General features: G+C 30.3%; 1 protein-coding gene across 16 annotated transcripts in view; it reads left to right on the top strand.

Annotated features, from left to right (window-relative positions):
* The window catches only part of LOC126759627 (protein retinal degeneration B), an 84,925-nt gene that overhangs the window by 47,519 nt on the left and 17,181 nt on the right, over positions 1 to 20,225 (top strand). For 7 of the 16 annotated variants that reach the window (XM_050474535.1, XM_050474537.1, XM_050474533.1 and 4 more), the window contains 2 exons: positions 4,536 to 5,375; positions 9,038 to 14,344. In XM_050474535.1, the coding sequence (XP_050330492.1) occupies positions 4,536 to 4,608 (73 nt within the window). In that variant the 3' untranslated portion in view covers positions 4,609 to 5,375; positions 9,038 to 14,344. Of the gene's footprint in view, positions 1 to 847; positions 1,120 to 1,629; positions 1,798 to 4,535; positions 5,376 to 9,037; positions 14,345 to 20,225 lie in introns of those variants that run through there. The other 9 variants (XM_050474546.1, XM_050474549.1, XM_050474539.1 and 6 more) reach the window with 8 other exon arrangements.

The raw sequence follows: 20,225 nt of genomic DNA on the forward strand, positions 1-20,225 counted from the left end.
CACATTAACCTAACCTAACCTAATCTTTACTTCACGTAATTTTTTGCGTAAGATTCGGGTCATTTGGTATGAGGATTGACAATCTTCATACCAAAAACATTAACAGAAATGTGTTGAATCGATCCATAAGAGATGTTGAGATTCTCTGCTCTTTCTCTGACGCCAATACCACAAGCACAAAACGGCTCACATGAGGCACGTTTTCGATGACTTAACGGTATTCACAGAGCGCTTTGTGCCACTCAAGTGCTTGTATTTCTGATAATGTAGAGCCCCCAAAACACATCGACGATTCCGAATTTCCTTATTTTAGTCGCGCAAAATGTTATATGGCTGGCAGATATTTCTTTGAAAATTGTTTTATTAAAAAATTTGGTTTTCAATTTTCTTTGTGTTGAAATTGAAATACTGGTATCCACAGTCAGCAGTCAATTTAAATGTTGCTCATACGCACCGTGGCGCCAACTTAACTTTTATTGAACGAATTAGAGCTTAAATTTTCTTGTGACCATGCCGAATTCTACACACAAATCACATCGCTAGTTGTACCGTTAATACGCGCACAGGTGTATGCATTGAAATATGTGGATGTATGTATATGTGTATTAGTAAATTTGCCTGCGAGTAAGTATGCAAAATGTATAATTTGTCTGTTGGTTGAATTGCGTTTTGTTTTCGTTTGAACTTTTTCATTTCTTTTGTGTTTTATTAATGAAAACAAACTTAATTAATGCCTAAATTTTTAATTTATTTAGTTTGGTTGCATTTTGACAAAGCAAAACTGCAAATTAACACAAATTAATTTAATTTCTCTTTTTATTTTTAATGTTTACATTCGGTTGAACAGCATCCCTTATGAGCAAATCGCAGACGAATGAAACTAAAACATAAGCGTTTAAGCTACTAACCTGCATACATACATATATACATATGTGCATTGATGTCTGAATTTGCGCGCTGTGCTGATAATATCGATGTAACTGTATTGTATATACACACACATATTGCAAATTACTAACCCAGCGAGTTTGATGAATTTATTTGCTTTATTTTGAAAAATATTATAACTAAAAATATTTATTAATAAAAATGTGCAGTTATTGTATGGAATAATATAAACCTTTAGTATCAATAATATACATCATACCAACACATATCTAGATTTACTGTTATATATGTAGTAATTAATTACATGTATGTATATATATTTATGATGTATTTACTAATGATTAACCCATGCAAATGAAAACTATTATCGAATTTGAATTTATGAAATGTTTCTTTTTTATATTGTTTCTCTTTGGATTTCATTTCTGATCATTGACTTTCGTTTGCCTGATACAAAATGTGTTTGAAATGGACACTGCAAACGCTTTCACCACCAAAAATCCATAAACAAACAAAATTGATAATAAAAACCGAATACAAATAACCACCGCCAACATAATTATCACCAAAACAATTCTGAAATTCACTTGATTTAAAATTGTTTACAATGAAACTTTTTTTTTTTGAAAATTCAAAATTTCTCACTTTGCTTTTATTTGCTTCCACCCACAATCACCTCTTAAACCACACCATATCCATCCTAACCCCAAACTATTCGTGTGCTGTTTCTTGTGTATTTAGGCTGCATGAGCAAGCGGATGCTTTAATGTAAACTGCGTATGACACACTTCAATCACGCATTCACCAACAAACAATAGTTTGCGAAATGGAATTTCCAAAGTACTAACAAAACAAATTAACAAAAAACCAAACAAAGCAACAGCAAATTAATCAAAACACAATAAAATGGTAAATGTTGGCTTTTTTGTGCTTGAAAAAAGTTTTTAGTTCGATAGCAGGCATTAAAAGAAAAATTAAACAAAATTAAAAAATTATCAAACTAATTAACAAAAATTATAGAAAAATTAATAATTAAAAAAAAAAATAGTATGAAAGCATGTATTCAAAAAATAAAAATAATATAATAATTGAATTAATAAATCATATAAAAGAAAATTACACTAATTAAATTTAAATATATTTTTTTTTAATTTAGAGCTTTTAGTTTGAAGGCATGTATTCAAGAAATACATAAAACAAATTAAAATAAAAAAGTACACATAAAATAATTAAGCTAATTAACAAAAATTAATTTAAGAAATTAAAGTTTTTAGATTTAAAGCACGAATTCAAGAAATAAAACAAACTTTTAACAATTAAATTTAAAATCAAATAAAAGAAAATTAAACTAATTTAAACTATTTAATAATTATTTAAAGAATTTAGAGGTTTTGGTTCAATAGCATATATTCAAAAACTAGAACACAAAAAAAAACTAATTAACAAAAATTAAAAAGAAAAAAATTATAATTAATTCAAAAAATTAAAAGTTTTAGTTTGAAAGCACGAACTCAAGAAAAAAAAAATTAAACTAATTATTATAAATTAAAAAATAATAATTATTAAAAAAACACTATAGTGTTTATTTGAAATTTCGAATTTAAGAAATAAAACAATATTATAATAATTGAATTTAAAATCAAATAAAAGAAAATTAAACTAATTTAAACTATTTAATAATTATTTAAAGAATTTAGAGGTTTTGGTTCAATAGCATATATTCAAAAACTAGAACACAAAAAAAACTAATTAACAAAAATTAAAAAGAAAAAAATTATAATTAATTAAAAAAATAAAAGTTTTAGTTTGAAAGCACGAACTCAAGAAATAAAACAAACTTTTAACAATTAAATTTAAAATCATATAAAGAAAATTAAGCTAATTAAAAATATTTTAAAAAAATTTAGAGGTTTTAATTTGAAAGCATGTATTCAAGAAATATATAAAATAAATTTAAAAAAAATTATGCATAAAAAAAAAATTAAACTAATTATTATAAATTAAAAAATAATAATTATTAAAAAAACACTATAGTGTTTATTTGAAATCACGAATTTAAGAAATAAAACAATATTATAATAATTGAATTTAAAATCAAATAAAAGAAAATTAAACTAATTTAAACTATTTAATAATTATTTAAAGAATTTAGAGGTTTTGGTTCAATAGCATATATTCAAAAACTAGAACACAAAAAAAAACTAATTAACAAAAATTAAAAAGAAAAAAATTATAATTAATTCAAAAAATTAAAAGTTTTAGTTTGAAAGCACGAACTCAAGAAATAAAAAAAAATTAAACTATTTATTATAAATTAAAAAATAATAATTATTAAAAAAACACTATAGTGTTTATTTGAAATCACGAATTTAAGAAATAAAACAATATTATAATAATTGAATTTAAATTCAAATAAAAGAAAATTAAACTAATTTAAATTATTTAATAATTATTTAAAGAATTTAGAGGTTAATAATTAACAAAAATTAGAAAGAAAAAAATTATAATTAATTAAAAAAATTAAAAGTTTTAGTTTGAAAGAAAATTATAATTAATAAAAAAAATTAAAAATATTAATTTTAAAAATTAAACTGATTAACAGAAATTAAACAAAAATTAATAATTATTTAAAATATAGTTCTAAAGCATATATTGAAGAAATATACCAACATTAAAAAGATTATACATGAAAAAATGAACTAATCATCAAAAATTAAAAAAAAAATTAATAGTTAATTAAAAAAATTAAAGTTTTTAATTTGAAAGCAGGAACTCAAGGAATAAAATAATAAAAATATTAAAGAAATAATTTTAAAAATTAAATTAATTAACGAAAAGCAAACAAGAAAAAATTTGAGTTCAATTTAGTACATACATATGTATGTACATAAAACAAAAGTAAAAAATTTTAAATTTAAAAAATTCCAAGTTTAATAATTACTTAGAAAGATGAACAGCTTGCATGTATTTAACAAATACATAAAAAAATTAAAAAAAAATTAAATTATTTAAAAAACTAAAAATGGATAATTTTTTAAAAAGTCAAAAATTTAACACAAAAATATAAAAAAAAATCATAAAAATTAATAAAATTATAAATAGAATATAAATGCCAATATAATTTAAAATAAAACTAAATTTAAAAAACACTGCATAGTCTAAACTATTAACTAAAATATAAAATTACATTTGCAATAATGAAAATTAAAAACTTAAACACTTACATTATTATAATAAAAATCAATTACAAGTTGGCAGACTAATTTCAAAAATTAAACAAAATGTTAATATAAAAAATCATTCACAAATTATCAGTTTTAAATTAGCAAAATTGTTGTTGTGCAAGAAAAAATATTTTTTTCCAAACCGAAACTTTACTACCTTAAGTTTAATTGGCAAAATCTAGATTTATATATATTTTATCTATAGCTCTATAATCCACCACTAAATGCCATTTAAGCTTTTATATTCAATGGATTCTTGTTTTTTTTTTAAATTTATCTTTTGTGCTATCTTCCTATTCATCACTCTGCATATGCATAACCAATTTGTAACTACCCCATCGCCTGCATAAATCATCAAAATCAATGCAACACTGTGTTTTTACCAACTATAATAACAATAATAACAAATTACAACAACAATAGCAACGAAACCGGACTATCGTCACCCATACGCAGTGGCTACCTTAAGCGGAAAACCTATTTGAATCTACACTAAAAGAAAGCATGAAAGCAAAAAAACGAAAAAAGAATAAAGCGAGCTTCAAAAGACTTCCAATATTGCGCATGTACAAGGCGAAATTGTATACTAAAATAACTGAAATTGCATAGAATAACGTCCAACATTCCTGGCTGCCAAGTGAAAGCAAAAGAAAACAATAACGACAAGAGAAGAAATGAAATGTTAGAAAACTCGCGCGCTCGCGCTTTCCTACAAGGACGCCTCTATATTTCCGCCCGCACGCATGTCATACGTCTAACCAGAAACGCTTTAGCGGCATTTAGCTTAGACATAATGAAACTAGTACGAGTATTTCCTCCCCTCCACAAACGCGAAGAGCATAGAGCTTAGGCTTAGTCAACGCTCCAGTTTAGTGCTCATTTAGTACTCACCACTATACATGCCTATAATTATCTATGGAGAGCAAAAGGATGTGAAAGAATCATCAGCAAAAATAAAATAAAGCTTAACTATCTACTATTCATACCTATACAACTACAACATACATATATACATATATATATACTAATATATGTACCAAAAATATAGTATATATATGAAAAGAAAGGCATCACTTAGTGTGCAGAAGTTTAGAGTTAAATTGTGATGAAGCGTAAGGGAGTACAGCACTGTACACTAACCCACCCACTCATTTGCGATTGCTTAGTAGAGCATTGCTACTAGAACTAAAAGCGTAACGAATGCAAATAATGCAAAGAAATGTTTAGAAAATATTTAGGAAATCACGCCTAATGTGTCACGAGGTAAGTAGACTATATTTTTAGTTATTATTTTATAAACAAAAACTTTTTATATTTACCTTATAATTTTAAACTCGGATCGCTATCTTATTTTCAAAACGTAAGTAAAGTGTGAAAAGTCGATGAAGACGATTATTAGAAGGGTTAGCTTAGATAGTCATCATAACACCGTGAATGTGAAATATAACCAATATTTAGACGATAAAAACATCGAAAAACCCATGTTTCTGTTCAAGTTTTCACCTGACGTACAAGTATCAGGCGACTTTCATGGCATTGAAACACTCTTTCTGGAAGTGTTTTATGTGTTTATATAATATAAACTTAAAAATATATTAAATCTACTTATATTAAAGAATATTATCCAAAATTTTTAAATTGACACGGAAATTAGTTTCGAAGTTACGAGTATATTTATAAGATTTTTTTTTAACTTGGTATAATCGGATCGGCTGTTTTCACAGGCGGTAAGAAAAATATTTTCGGCTAGAGGGAGTTATAGTACTTGACATTTTCACGCAACTTTCTTAGTTGTATTTTACAATGATCAAGAGAATAAAATTTTCATTATATCGATTTTTTTGGAAGCCGGCATTATTACCTGTATTCATCAATAATAATATTTTTTTATGGATATGTGATAACTTAGATAGAAAAGGTGGTTAGCTGGGTTTAATCTCGATTTCAAATTTTCTTACACTTTTTTCCATTTTCCAAAATATTGATGGATTTTCAAGTTCAGTTGAAAACTTAAGAACTGGAACCCAAACTGGATGAACTTAACTAGACATTCGACAGATTAATTAATATTCTAAGAGTTTTGGAAAAAAATATAGTGTGTAGGGGTTCTATTGCAATATGCAAGGTTCCTACGAACTGCTGCATATACATCGGCAGCTAACGGCCTATTTTTAGACGGTTGATTATTAAAACCAAAATTATAACAATATGAAATTAGTCCATAGTCCATTATAGCACTGTATTTCTCGGGTCTATTCAGCTATATGTTTAAACAACATTTTGAATGAATATGGTGTATTTATATCAGCACTTACCTTAAGAATAATCTGAAAAAGAAAAAAGTTTAGAATTAATAATTTTGAAAATTAAATATTTTGTTTTAATATTTTCGAATATTTAATAATTTAGAATCTTTATAAATAGGTAGGTAGGTAGGTAGGAGTGCAGCCTTATCGGGCTCAATTAGCACTTGATGTGCCATTTTGATACATTCTATTCGTAGAACCACCTGTTAAAATATTACGTTTCACCTTCTCTCTCAAACCATTTTGAGGTTTCGATGAAACTACTTATGTCCGATATGCTTGTGGTGGAAATCCATTCAAGATTGGGTGCTTGGTGGATTCCGAATGTTTTGTGTCGGATCTGTGCTAGAGCTGGGCATTCGCAGAGAAATGGAAGATTGTTTCCTTTTCCCTTACTTCGCAGCCACGGCAATAAGTGTGTTTATTTTCAGGGCAATTTCCCATTTATTACCCACGCAGTTCCATAAATGGCCAGTGCCCTTTTGGTAACAAAATTATATTAAAAATACTTTTTCTTATTCCTATTTAATAAAGATTTTGTTCTTTTCAAATTTTATGTTGGCCATAATTGTTTAGTTATGACGCATTTTGTAATGTTTTTCCACCTGTTGTTTGCAATTTGCTGAAATTGTCTATTGATCTCTCCTTTTATCGATCCTAGCGGGCTTGGTATTAGCTCCGCCTCGGATTCATTGATTCATAAAATTTTTAAAAACTTTTTTTTCTTCTATTATAATAAACGAAAAAGCGATAATAAACGAAATACATTCGTTATTCGGCAAAAGCTGTTAAAATACACAATAAAACCAGGTTCTAAGACATTTATTGTTATGTGCACTTTAGAAAACTTTTTATCATTTTTAAGGGAATAATCACTTCAGAAATTTCAAAAAATATATGTTTTGCTTGCTTAAAAGCGAATTTAATATCCTAGAAATAAGAAACATTATAGATCTTCAAACTTTTGTATTTCAATCCCGATAAAAAGTGTGTTTATTTTCAAAGAGAATTTCTGGCACAACTTCAAATATTACTCACACAGTTCCATATTATGGTTTGAAATTGGACCAGTATTTTTAAAATGAGATTATATGAAGAAAGACCTAAGAATTTTCATCCTCAAAAATACTAAAGATTTTGAGCCAAAAAAAGTAAATTTTTTCTATTATTTTTCAAAAATTTATTTAAAATATTAGCCTTACGATTTTCGAGAATTAAATGAGTAATATTCTAAACGATCTTGTAGTAAAGGGTGATACATTTCGAGGTGACCTACTTAAAAAAAAACAAATAAACTTTTCATGATGAAAAGCCAAACAATATTGAACAAACGTGGCATGACAGCTTGACACGACTCACGCGTGATCTGTCAAAAAAAGGTGATTGAAAGAACTACCTCTAATGAATCACCCGTTATATGATAAAAAAAACAGCTGTGGCTAATACAACTGGTTTTCCGAAGAATGAGAGTAAAGCAAAAGATACTTGAAGTTCCAAAAACAGCGAAATTTTAGACGGCTCTAATTCTAAATTTTATTATTTATATATAGTATATTTGTTTTTTGATTTTTGACAATGAAGTTCTCGTAAACGCTTAAGGGGGGAGCCTGCTTTAGACGCTTCAAAAACACGATTTTCTTGAGGATTTTTTTGGGAAGGAAAGAACTAATTGATTAAAGCGAAACATCAGCCGCAAATTTTTTGGAAACGAAATCTTTTATATCATGCCTTTGGGTAGCAATTGTCCGATGCATCTCGCATGTGCCATTGCCGGACGGAGGGCATGACGCAGGTCGCAATTTCTATCTGAAATAAATATTTCAAAAAGTTTCATATTTGTTAATAATCAAAGATAATAAACTTTGCCCCAATTCCATACGACGTTTAGTGTTTTTTTCTATCCTGCCCGCCAATTAAGAAAAATCATTAAACTGAAAAACCGAGAAAGCGCGTGTCAAAGTTTTTGTTTTCTGCCAAAAGCGCTCATATGCCTGCTAGACGCTCAACCACTATTTCCCCTCTAGCATCGATAATATTTCGAATTTCCAGCTATAACTTTGGAGACATATGCTTAGATAATTTTTAAAGAGATTTAAGCAAAAAATCGATTTTTTGAAGTTTCTAAAGTCACTCCCGCCTTAAGTTGATCGAAAAAATAGGAAACATTATTTTGCAGTATTTAATTTTCAAGTAGTTGGAAGTGAGATATGCACTTTTTTATCTGATTATAAGAAAAAATAGAAAACTGTAGATTTTGCTACAGATGTCTACGAGTTTATCTTTCGGATATATGTCTATAACCTTAAGGAAGTACGAGGTTATATTTATTTAAGTTTGAGTTAATAAAAAACCATGACCATGCAGTGTAATGTTTTTTTTGCAATACTATGAGAAGCCTTTTTTTATTTTTAATTTAAACAGTTTTAAGTTATAGCTCTATATAAGCACTAATACCATCGTAAAAAGGTACTAGTGATTCCAAGACGTCGTTGTATTGCATTACTTCTATGAAAATATATTTCAGTTATTTAAAAAAGACATGTCTATTGCACTATCAGATTTATTTTATGCGATCTTATTCCTCAAACACAATATTATAACTGAGTTGTTTTATTTCAGAAAATGCATTGAAAGACTACTTTGTATTTGCATCTTATAGGTACCTGGCTAGAAAGACTGTTTCCTCCTGTTGTATGATGGTGTTTCAATCTACCTAAATAATAAATGTATGTATGTTAAATGGATTTAAACAAACAACAAAATAAATAAAATTTTGAACAAATTATTCAAGCATAAAGAACAAAAAGAAGATGAACAATGATAGCAACTAAATATGTATAATGCTTCAGAAAGTATTTTTGAGAAATTAAAGTTATTAATTTTAATGAAAAATAAGAAAAAAAAACAAATATGCATAAAAGAGAACATATTTACATAAACTCATACATATATGTAACTGAAATGTAGTATTAGTAAGAAAACACATACATACTCGTACATACTCACATACCTTCATGTAGTTTACATACATACACATAAACATATGACAAAGAACAAAGTTCAAATTGTATTTATTAGACTATATATAAATAAAGTCACTCAAATTAACTAAGTACATACTTAAATCTAAATTTAATTGGATATTTCTAAAGAAAACATAAAACAAAAACTAAGAACAAATACAAAAACATATAAATTTATATGCGAAAACTAAACTGTGAAACAAATTACGCTAAAAAATATCTAAAAAAATAAAAAAAGCATAAACAATCTAAAAGCGATTTAAGCGCTAAATTTTATTATACACACATACTTACATACATACATATATACTTTGTTGCAAACTAAAAAACGAAATGAAATATGTAAACTAAACATTTTCATTATAAAAAAAACTACAAAGAAATGCTTGAAATGTCTTTGAAAACTTCCATTTATCGAAAACTTACAGCTCATATGTATTTAATCAAAAACTAAAGAAAAAGTATATAAAAATAAATTAAAAATAAAACAGGCTGTTTTGCTAGATTTGTGAAATTGCCGCTCTTTAAAGCAAAGTACACAATTAAAATTCACAAAAAAGCAAAGAAAATATTTTTTTCAAAAACCAATACAAGCATACATAATTCAATTAAATTTAGCGAAAAATTTCTTTATGACTTAAAAGCATGTTACTATTAGATCTCTCTTTCATCGTGATAGCGTTCGAAAAGCATTTTGCATTTATGTGTGTGTTTCAACAAGAATAAAATATTAGAAATATGGTGACAAATTTGTTGTACGTAGATTTTTAGCGGTAAGTGTTAGTCAAACGTACTAAAGAAATCCACTTCACACATTTTGAAAGCGAAAATTGCGAAAAGTTCTCGCGTTTCTTGTTTATTTTCATGCGCATAGCTCTTGAATCGTTACGATATTAGTTCTCAGGTGAATTTTTAAGCTGCCTAAATGTAGACTATGCCAAATTGAAATGAGCAGAAATATTTCACTCAACACAGCAACAAACACATGCCCATATATTTACAGTTTTTGATTTTAACCACTTTATCTGAGCTTATTAAAGGTTTCTAATAAAAGAGCAAGTGGGTACATAATATGTGCGAAAAGAGTTTGTAATGGTTGCTAGTAATATCTACTATATATCAATATAAATAGAAAGTGACACTTTTCCTTTAAAACACAGTTAGCGTTACGTTTTAGCCAGTTGGTTTGGAAACTCTGCGTTTTTGTTTGTTTAGCATTTTTTTCTCGTTTTTGTTTTTCATATTTTATTTCTGCGCGCGCAAATGTAGGCCACGTTTTATTAGCAACTTTTATTGGGTTGATTTAAACTATTTTATTTGTTTTCTACTTGTATATTCAAGTATTTGGTCGGTATTTTTAAACTGATATCAATAAACTAGTTAAATGATCATAAAAAATATAGTTTTTATGTAAAAATCTAAGCTTTGAATTACTTTGCATTTTAAAATTTTTCACGAAGATCAAAAATTCGTGTTGAAAATCGGGGTTAGGGCTCAAAACAGAACCATATAAGTAAATTGAAAGCATTACCTTAAAAAAATGTTTTTTGGTTTAATTTAAAATAATATATGCATAAATAATGTTTATTAGATTGATAAATGAGGAATGCACCGCGACCTTAGGTCTATTGTGTCTAATGTTTATTATCTTAATTAAATGTATTTTTCATATAAATTATGATATTAGCCTGGCATAAGTTTTATTTTTTAATGAAAAATTATAAATCATTATAGCATTTATCGCATATTCTTTTGAAAGTGTTGAATGGGATCTTAAAGGAAACTGAACAAACCATAAAATCATAAACATTCCTTTGAAAACCTGAAACAACTCTTGATTTCAAGATTTTTTATTTTGAAAATGGTTTGGTGAGATAACATACTCAAAACAAAACAAGAAAAAAATTACTCCAGTATAAAAAAAATGTCTTGAAAAAATGTTCTCTTCCCGTTATTGTTTAACTTCCACATCTCGAAACATCCACAATCACCAGAGGGAATTTTTATCACCTCGTACGCTGATGATTCCACGATAATGGAATCTATGGCATGTGCTCAAAAGTAAATAGCTATCTCTCCGACCTTCTCCCTACATCTCCATCACAGCGACCATATTCACAAACTGAACGAAGTAGTACAGACTTGACCATTGATTGCAGTCGATAGTATTAAGATTCGGACTGTTAACAACCCTAAAATTTTAGGAGTGACTTTCGACAGTCTGTGCTCCTTAATTTCTCATATGACCGCGATTATCGCCAAAGTACAGAGACGCAACAAAATCCTGAAGTCGCTAGCCGGCAGCACATGGGGAAAGGACAAAGAAACGTTGTTGGCAACTTACAAGGCAATGGGGCGGCCGGTCCTTAACTACCGGTCCGCACCAATATGGACGCCTGCATGCAGTGAAACACGGACGAGAAATTTCCAAACTTGTCAGAAAACTGCATTCCGAACTATGACAGGATGCCTCTTGAAGTCTTCCATAGAACACCTTAAATAATGAACTACTCTGCAAGCAGTTTCTGCTATGGGCTTTCGCAGAAATCGTCCTTCCAGTCAACTGCTTGGAGCGGAACCGCTTCCTAAGAGCATCAAGAAGTCAATCCTCAACAACGTACGACATCAAACAATACGCAGACCAGACTTCAGATACAATTAACTTCCTTCAAGCACTGACCGCCATTCACAGTGGAGCCATTAACACCTTCACCGACTCTCTTTCAGTGAATGGCGTACTTGGTGTCAAACCACCACCCACTGCAGACGAAGAGCTCAAGTTGCCGCGAGAAATGAGACTGACCCTTGCGCAGCTTCGCATTGGATACTGTTGGAGATTAACTCCTACTTATCCTGAACAGACCCTGACATATTTATAATATATTTCCAGCGTGCAAAGACACTGGCCACCTCTTCGCATACCCTGCTAACCCTACTCATCTGACACCCTTCTCCCTTTGGTCCGAACCCGTCGAAACAGCACGTTTCCTGCGCCTACCGTTGGATGACGTCGACGACAACAACTTATCTAATCCTTACCATCATAACGGGGATTAGGTATCCGTTACAACAACACAAAAAACATCAACATCTAACTGGGAAAAGTAGAGGATGTTTCAATTTTGAAAGTTAAAAATAGTTAATCTCAATTTTCAGCAAAAGTACGAGTTCCATGCAAAACAGTTAAACGAAAAACCTCAAAATTTGTGTAAAAATTTCAAATAATTTATTTTTGGGGTTTTCTAATGTTGAAAAAATAGGCATTACTGTGGTAAGTTTTGTCAAGAATTTCAAAAAATTTTCCGCTAAACGACTCAGTATCATACATTGGTATGAAATAAAGCACAGATATGCTGGAACTCCAAGAAAAATTAAAATTTAAATGGTGGAAATAAACAATTATATATGTATATTACATACATATTTCTTCCTGTTTCTTCCGCAATGAGCATAAGACCACAACATAATGTTTGGTTAAACTTTTCCATCAACTCAATAAAGTTCACGTGAGGTAACCGGTAATTAATTTTAATGGAGGATAATTTCAAGATTTTTTTTTTTCAAATGTTGGCAGGCTAATGTAGTGAAAACAGATCATTTGTTGTCAAGAATTAGATTGTTTCAAAAGTACAAGCTAAATGTTAAAAATTCAACAAGCAGCTGAGAAACCAGATGCTTAAGTGACCAGATTGACTCAAATTTAGCAAACAAAAAAATTAAAATAGCCAAAGTGACCAGATGCAAACCACATTAAAAAATGCATAATATATGATTTTCATTAAACAAAAAACAAAAAGTTTAATTAATAATTATTTGTATGTATGTACATTGCTTATTTTGCAAAGCACATTTGACAGTTGTTGTTGTTAGCTAATTGAGGCTAGCGCAGCTTGCAGTTTCTAAAGACGCGCTAATAGCGATTCACATGAATTTGCAAAGGCATATAAAAACAAGAACAAAAACAAAAACAAATATACAAGTGACTATGAAATAGAGAGTTGTTAAGTTTAAGAAAAGCTGTTGAAGTATATTTACAAAAATTCTACAAAAGTGAATATTTACAAGCATACAAAGTACATACTTACAAAAATAAATGATATTTGGAAGACAAAGTTGCAAAAAATAGATGTACATATATTTATTCACAAGCATAACCAGCAAACATACACACAAACATATATTTTCGTGGAAATATACTCAAAGCAAAGTGAGAAGCAAAAAAGCAACAACAAACTAGTAAAAATAGAAAGATTCAAAGCATATTTTGCAATAAGCCGAAGCATACAAAAACACTCACATACATATACACACATATAAGCAAACATACATACATACATATGTATTTAAACAAATCAATAAAAAGACGGCTGCAGAAAACCAAAAATACAAGTGCTAAACAAAACAAAAATAACAATAAATAATTAAATTAAGAAAATTAAGAAAATTAAATGAGATTCAAGCAAAAACCAAAAATTCATGCAATCTAGAATATTTGTATGAGCTGCATAGCTACCAAAATACATAAAACGGTTAACTGTTACAGTTTCCAAACAAACACTGAGCTGTTAATTTACATATGTTAATTACATTTGTATGTACATAGCTGTATTCGAATTTGTGGCCATTGCTGCCCGAGCAACTTTCGGTTTGAAATCCCAAGAACAAAGCATACTGCGCCCCGCGTAAATTTGCTACTAGAATTACCATTATTACATATATACAAACAAACATACACACATACCCACATAGAAGAAAAAAGCTGTAATTGTGTGTAAAATTTGAAAAAAAATGCTACTATGTTTATCTTTTTGTTAACTATTGTGTATTGTAAAATTTACATTGTAAACGGATATTTGTGGTGAAAAGAATACAATAAATCAAAATAAAAGGAAATGTGAAGAAACGTGGTGATCTCTTTGAATTTTTATGATTAAAGGATATTTTTATAGAGGCGGCTAATATCAATTATAGCTAATGGGAGAATGTCCCGGCCAGTTTAAGGCCTGCATAGCATTTTTTCTGTCGGAATAGATGCATACCTCCCTAAAAGGAACCTCACTTCTGATAAATACCGGGATAGGATTTTTAATATGTCATGATTTCTATTTTTTTATTGCTTTCAATAATATTTATAATTTCATCATAGAAACGTTTACAAATTCTTCAATTTTGATATCAAAATAATCGTTTTCCAATTGCAACTTTTCTTGCGCTTTTGACATTTTATGTTCATATTAATCGTCCACCTGTGCTCGCTATTTGGCGAATTGTTGCAAATTTCGAGCGTAAATTTTCTTTACGTAATGTTCAAGTGCTAATAAGGTAAAGAACAACTCGAAGTAATGAAAATATTGCTGCCGTTCAGGCAAGTGTTGCTGAAGACTGCAATTTGTCGATTCCAAGATGTTCTTAAGGATTGGGAATGTCTCAAACCACAACCTGGAGGATTTTGATAAAGGATTTGGGCTTACATTCGTACAAAATTACTCTCTCTAAAGAACGAAAGCCCTTGGATCATCGTAAATGTCGTGAATTTGCTGATTTTGCCTTGGAACAACTTTTGGAAGCGAAACTGATCTTCTCGGATGAGGCTCACTTTCATCTGGATGGTGCGGTAAATAAACAAAACTGTCGATTCTGATACGAATAGAATCCACAAAGTACTCATGAATAGCCATTATATTCAGCTAAACTGACAGTTTGGTGTGGTTTTGGTCTGGTGTCAATGGAGAGCGGTATAGATCGATTATAACGAACTTTTTATGGCCGCAATTGGAAGAAATTGGTCTTGACAACATCGGGTTTCAACAAAAGGGGTCTACCTGTCATACAGCACGTTCAACAACAGAATTATTGCGAGACAATTTCGGAGATTCCTTTATTTCAAGAAATTGTGGCATTGAATGACCTCCAAGAAGTTGTGATTTACACCATTAGACTACTTTTTGAGGGGTTATTTGAAATCACTGGTATTTAGAAATAAACCAGACTCCCTTCAAGCTTGAGAAGTCAATATGCAACGTGATATACAATTTGATTTAGTGGAAAAAGTACTGAAAATTCGTGGAAAAAAAGGCTATTTGGATCATGTTATATTCAGAACTTAATTGTATCGATTGTACTTCACACTAACATTACTTTAAAAATAAATTATACCACTCTAAGGGAAAGACCTGTACATCTGCTTCCACCTTAATATTTACTTCTACTTGAAAAACACTGCAGTGGTCTGGTAGTATGAAACAAGAGTTGATTGATTGGGCTCCCAACAGAAGATTACCTCTCCAACCTTCCCCTTGAGACATTCATCATGTGCGCGGAGGAGATGCCGCAAGGAATAAAAATTTTGTATGATATATGTATGTATGTATGGCAACGTTATGGGCAACATACATATGTTTTACGAAATGTCATCCATAAAAATATGTTTGAAATATTTAAATTATAACAGACAATACATAAATTCGCTAGGAAGGTTATATCTAAAATGGATGAAAACAACAAAGGAACGCCGAGTTTCACCGCTAGCGATTCGGAGCACCTAATGGAATTGGTGGAAATCCCAATCCGATTCCATATTTTTTCACAAAAAAATATTTCTTATTTCTTATTATTCTACTTTTGACAAATAACTGAAAATTCAAAACAGAAATCAACTGTTACTTAAGCACTGCTTAAGTCTCCCATTTTCAATACTTAAGCATAATGTAAGTATGAGCTGTAAAACACTATTTTCCTGTTTTATCTTAAGCACTACTTAAGTATGGACTGTGAACCGTGGGCATCAATGTATCCAGTGCAATGCTTGTACCGGCTACGTCCACGGCTGTTACATTTTATTTTCCTTATTTAAACATAACATAGCAGAATTCGCTAAATACGTTTACAATAACATAGTTTCGTCAGAGAATGTTAATAAACAGAGAAGGCGCAAATGTTAGCTCTGCTAATATGTAAATTATTGTGAGGATATTCTCTGCTCTGGTTGGTTGTATGTTCTCTGCTATTATATTCTAGAGCAACATGTTGCGAGGGTATAAAAATGTTGCATAAAAATTCAATATGCATTATTCGAAGAAACTAAATGGATTACAATCAAATTTGTTGTCTTATTAACTTATGTTATATTATAGCTTATAGACTCACTAAGTTTCATTATTATATTGTGTTTCGTGCTTTCCAAATACTTATTTTAATAAAATTGGATGTACATATATGACATAAACTCAACCAAAGAATTTTATATATTGGATGCATGAGGTAAAAGGCAAACAAATAATCGGAAGCTGTTTATAACGGATATAAGGTTCAGGGGTTATGTTTAAGATATCCATCTAATTTCGTTAAAATATCACAAATTTTGAATAAACAAGTATGAAAGGGCTAAGTTCGGGTGTCACCGAACATTTTATACTCTCGCATGATAAAGTGATAATCGAGATTTCATTATCCGTCATTTACAATTTTTTTCAAATACCGTATTTGTGTAAAGTTTTATTCCGCTATCATCATTGGTTCCTAATGTACATATATATTATACAGAGAAGGCATCAGATGGAATTCAAAATAGCGTTATATTGGAAGAAGGCGTGGTTGTGAACCGATTTCACCCATATTTCGTACATGTCATCAGGGTGTTAAGAAAACATTATATACCGAATTTCATTGAAATCCATAAGTGGGCGAGGCCACGCCCATTTTCAATTTTTAAAAAAAGCCTGGGTGCAACTTCCTTCTGCAATTTCTTCCGTAAAATTTAGTGTTTCTGACGTTTTTTGTTAGTCGGTTAAGGCACTTTTAGTGATTTTCAACATAACTTTTGTATGGGAGGTGCGCGTGGTTATTATCCGATTTCTTCCATTTTGAACTGTATATGTAAATGCCTGAAGAAAACGACTCTATAGAGTTTGGTTGACATAGCTATAGTAGTTTCCGAGATATGTACAAAAAACTTAGTAGGGGGCGGGGCCACGCCCACTTTTCCAAAAAAATTGCGTCCAAATATGGCACTCCCTAATGCGATCCTTTGTGCCACATTTCACTTTAATATCTTTATTTATGGCTTAGTTATGACACTTTATAGGTTTTCGGTTTTCGCCATTTTGTGGGCGTGGCAGTTGGCCGATTTTGCCCATCTTCGAACTTAACCTTCTTATGGAGCCAAGAAATACGTGTACCAAGTTTCATCATGATATCTCAATTTTTACTCAAGTTACAGCTTGCACGGACAGACGGACGGATAGACAGACATCCGGATTTCAGCTCTACTCGTCACCCTGACCACTTTGGTATACATAACCCTATATCTGACTCTTTTAGTTTTAGGACTTACAAACAACCGTTATGTGAACAAAACTATAATACTCTCCTTAGCAACTTTGTTGCGAGAGTATAAAAATTTTAATATGTGGGTATACATGGCGTATGAGTAATATTATCTACTTTTGTAAATAGTAATTATTTCGGTATAATTTTACAGCAAAACTTTGGCATTATCCAATTAACCGTCAGCCTAGAACGTGCAAAGTTCTTACCGATCGAGGAAAGAAATTAAGTGAGCGTTAGTTTCCAAAACTAGATTTTCTAAGATTGCACGTACTAAATATTCTATATTGCTTTCACTTGCATTCTGATCTAGGATGTCACTGATTAGTCAGGAATAATAGAACCTGGTTCTTTCAAACTAAATATTTTTTGTTTCAGGATTTGTTGCATCTATTACTTAACCAAAAATGTAGCAACAAGTTACACAAGTAAATATTTAATTGTCTTAATAAGGTGATTTGATTGCATTCAGCGCTAAATAAATACCAACAAGTGCCGTAGAAAGCCGTGCGTTTGCTGGCACTTGAGCTATTGAAAATAGTTGAAAATACCATATTAATTTAAAAATGACATTTAAATTTCTTCCAAGTCTTCTTACTTTATTTTCCATAATATTTGTTTGCTGTGAAATTAAAGTTTACTGCTGTATTTATCAAAAAAAAATCCAGAATAAATAAGTGAGTAAATGTATATATACTACTTTTATACCCAAATGTATCGGAAGTAAACTTGCCTGTTCCAATTCCCAATGGGGCAAATTGATGTGATTTCATTAATAACAAATACAACAAATTTTACTTAAGGGTAGGTAAAGCAACTCAAAGTCAAAGTAGTACTGTCTTGCTTGTATACACACATGTTACTTAGGGACATGTGTGAAAACAATTCAATTTGAATGAATTATTATTTAACAATCGTTTCGAAATGAATTCTCACTTTTAGTAAAGGATAGCTTAAAGTCAATTGTACAAATACCAACATTATTCAACATTTAATAAAAAATAACCTCATAAAGTAAGTTTTTTTACGATTAACATATAGAAATTCTAAGATGTTGAAGTGAAATATTTGTTGATGCTCAGGAGTAGGAACAGCATTTTAAACTAACAACTAACCTAACATTGATACTTTCGAATTTACAAAATAATAGTTCGCAGCTATTATTAGTCAAATTCCTTTAGTGTAAACAAGTGAAAAAGGGCAAAGTTCGGTAGCCGAATATTTTATACTCTTGCAATCAAAGCCAGGGAAATACTTTACTTTAGATAGAATGATATACTGTTATAAGCAAAATATGTTCTAGAATTTGCATTAAGATAACTCAGATATTGGCCAATATCTTCTTCTCATCTCTACTGGCGTAGACATCGCTTACGCGATTATAGCCGAGTTAACAACAGCGCGCCAGCCTTTTCTTCTTTTCACTACGTGGCGCCAATTGGATATTCCAAGCGAAGCTAGATCCTTTTCCACCTGGTTTTTGCAATGGTGTGGAGGTCTTCCTCTTCCTCTGCTTCCCCCTGAATACTTTCAGAGCTGGAGTGTTTTCATCCATCCGGACAACATTACCTAACCAGCGTAGCCGCTGTCTTTTAATTCGCTGAACTATGTCGATGTCGTCGTATATCTCGAACAGTTCATCGTTTCATCGAATGCGATATTCGCCGTGGCCAACGCGCAAAGGACCATAAATCTTTCGCAGAACTTTTCTCTCGAAAACTCTCAACGTCGACTCATCAGATGTTGTCATCGTCCACGCCTCTGCATCATATAGCAGGATGGGAATTATGAGTGACTTATAGAGTTTAGTTTTTGTTCGTCGAGAGAGGACTTTACTTTTCAATTGCCTACTCATTCCGAAGTAGCACCGGTTGGCAAGAGTTATCCTGCGTTGGATTTCCAGGCTGACATTGTTGGTGGTGTTTTATTTCTAGGAAACTTATCACAGTTAAGGGATTATGTACAGTTAGAATTTTCAAAAAATCGATTTTCTTAATATGATTTTTTAAATGTACATATATTTAGGTATATACACAGAAAATAACAGTTCGGTGAATATTTTCGAAGTTACACGCAAATTTAAAAAGGCCTTTCAGAGTGCTTGGAAGTACAAGCTCAAACTTTAAACGCATTTATTCTCAAAATGGCTCAACTGATTAGTCTCAAATTTTAACATGAGTTTCTTAAATATATTTTTTAGTAATTAAGCGAAGATTTTTTTCTTAACGACAAATAGTTTTTTATAACCATTTTAAGGCTGAAATTTTTTTTTTTTTTTGGAGAAACCGCCATTTTGTTAAAAATTGTATTTTTCTTATTCCTTTGATTTGCCTTTCTCGATTTAACATTACTTTAACGAAATCTGTTTGTTTTTTAAATTTCAGTTCAGAGATCAAGTGGTCACCGTAAAACGTCTTTTTTGAGAGGAGCTCCCGAAGATCAGCTGTAGTTCCTTTCCA

Source organism: Bactrocera neohumeralis, chromosome 5 (assembly GCF_024586455.1).
Source record: "Bactrocera neohumeralis isolate Rockhampton chromosome 5, APGP_CSIRO_Bneo_wtdbg2-racon-allhic-juicebox.fasta_v2, whole genome shotgun sequence".
Taxonomy (NCBI): domain Eukaryota; kingdom Metazoa; phylum Arthropoda; class Insecta; order Diptera; family Tephritidae; genus Bactrocera; species Bactrocera neohumeralis.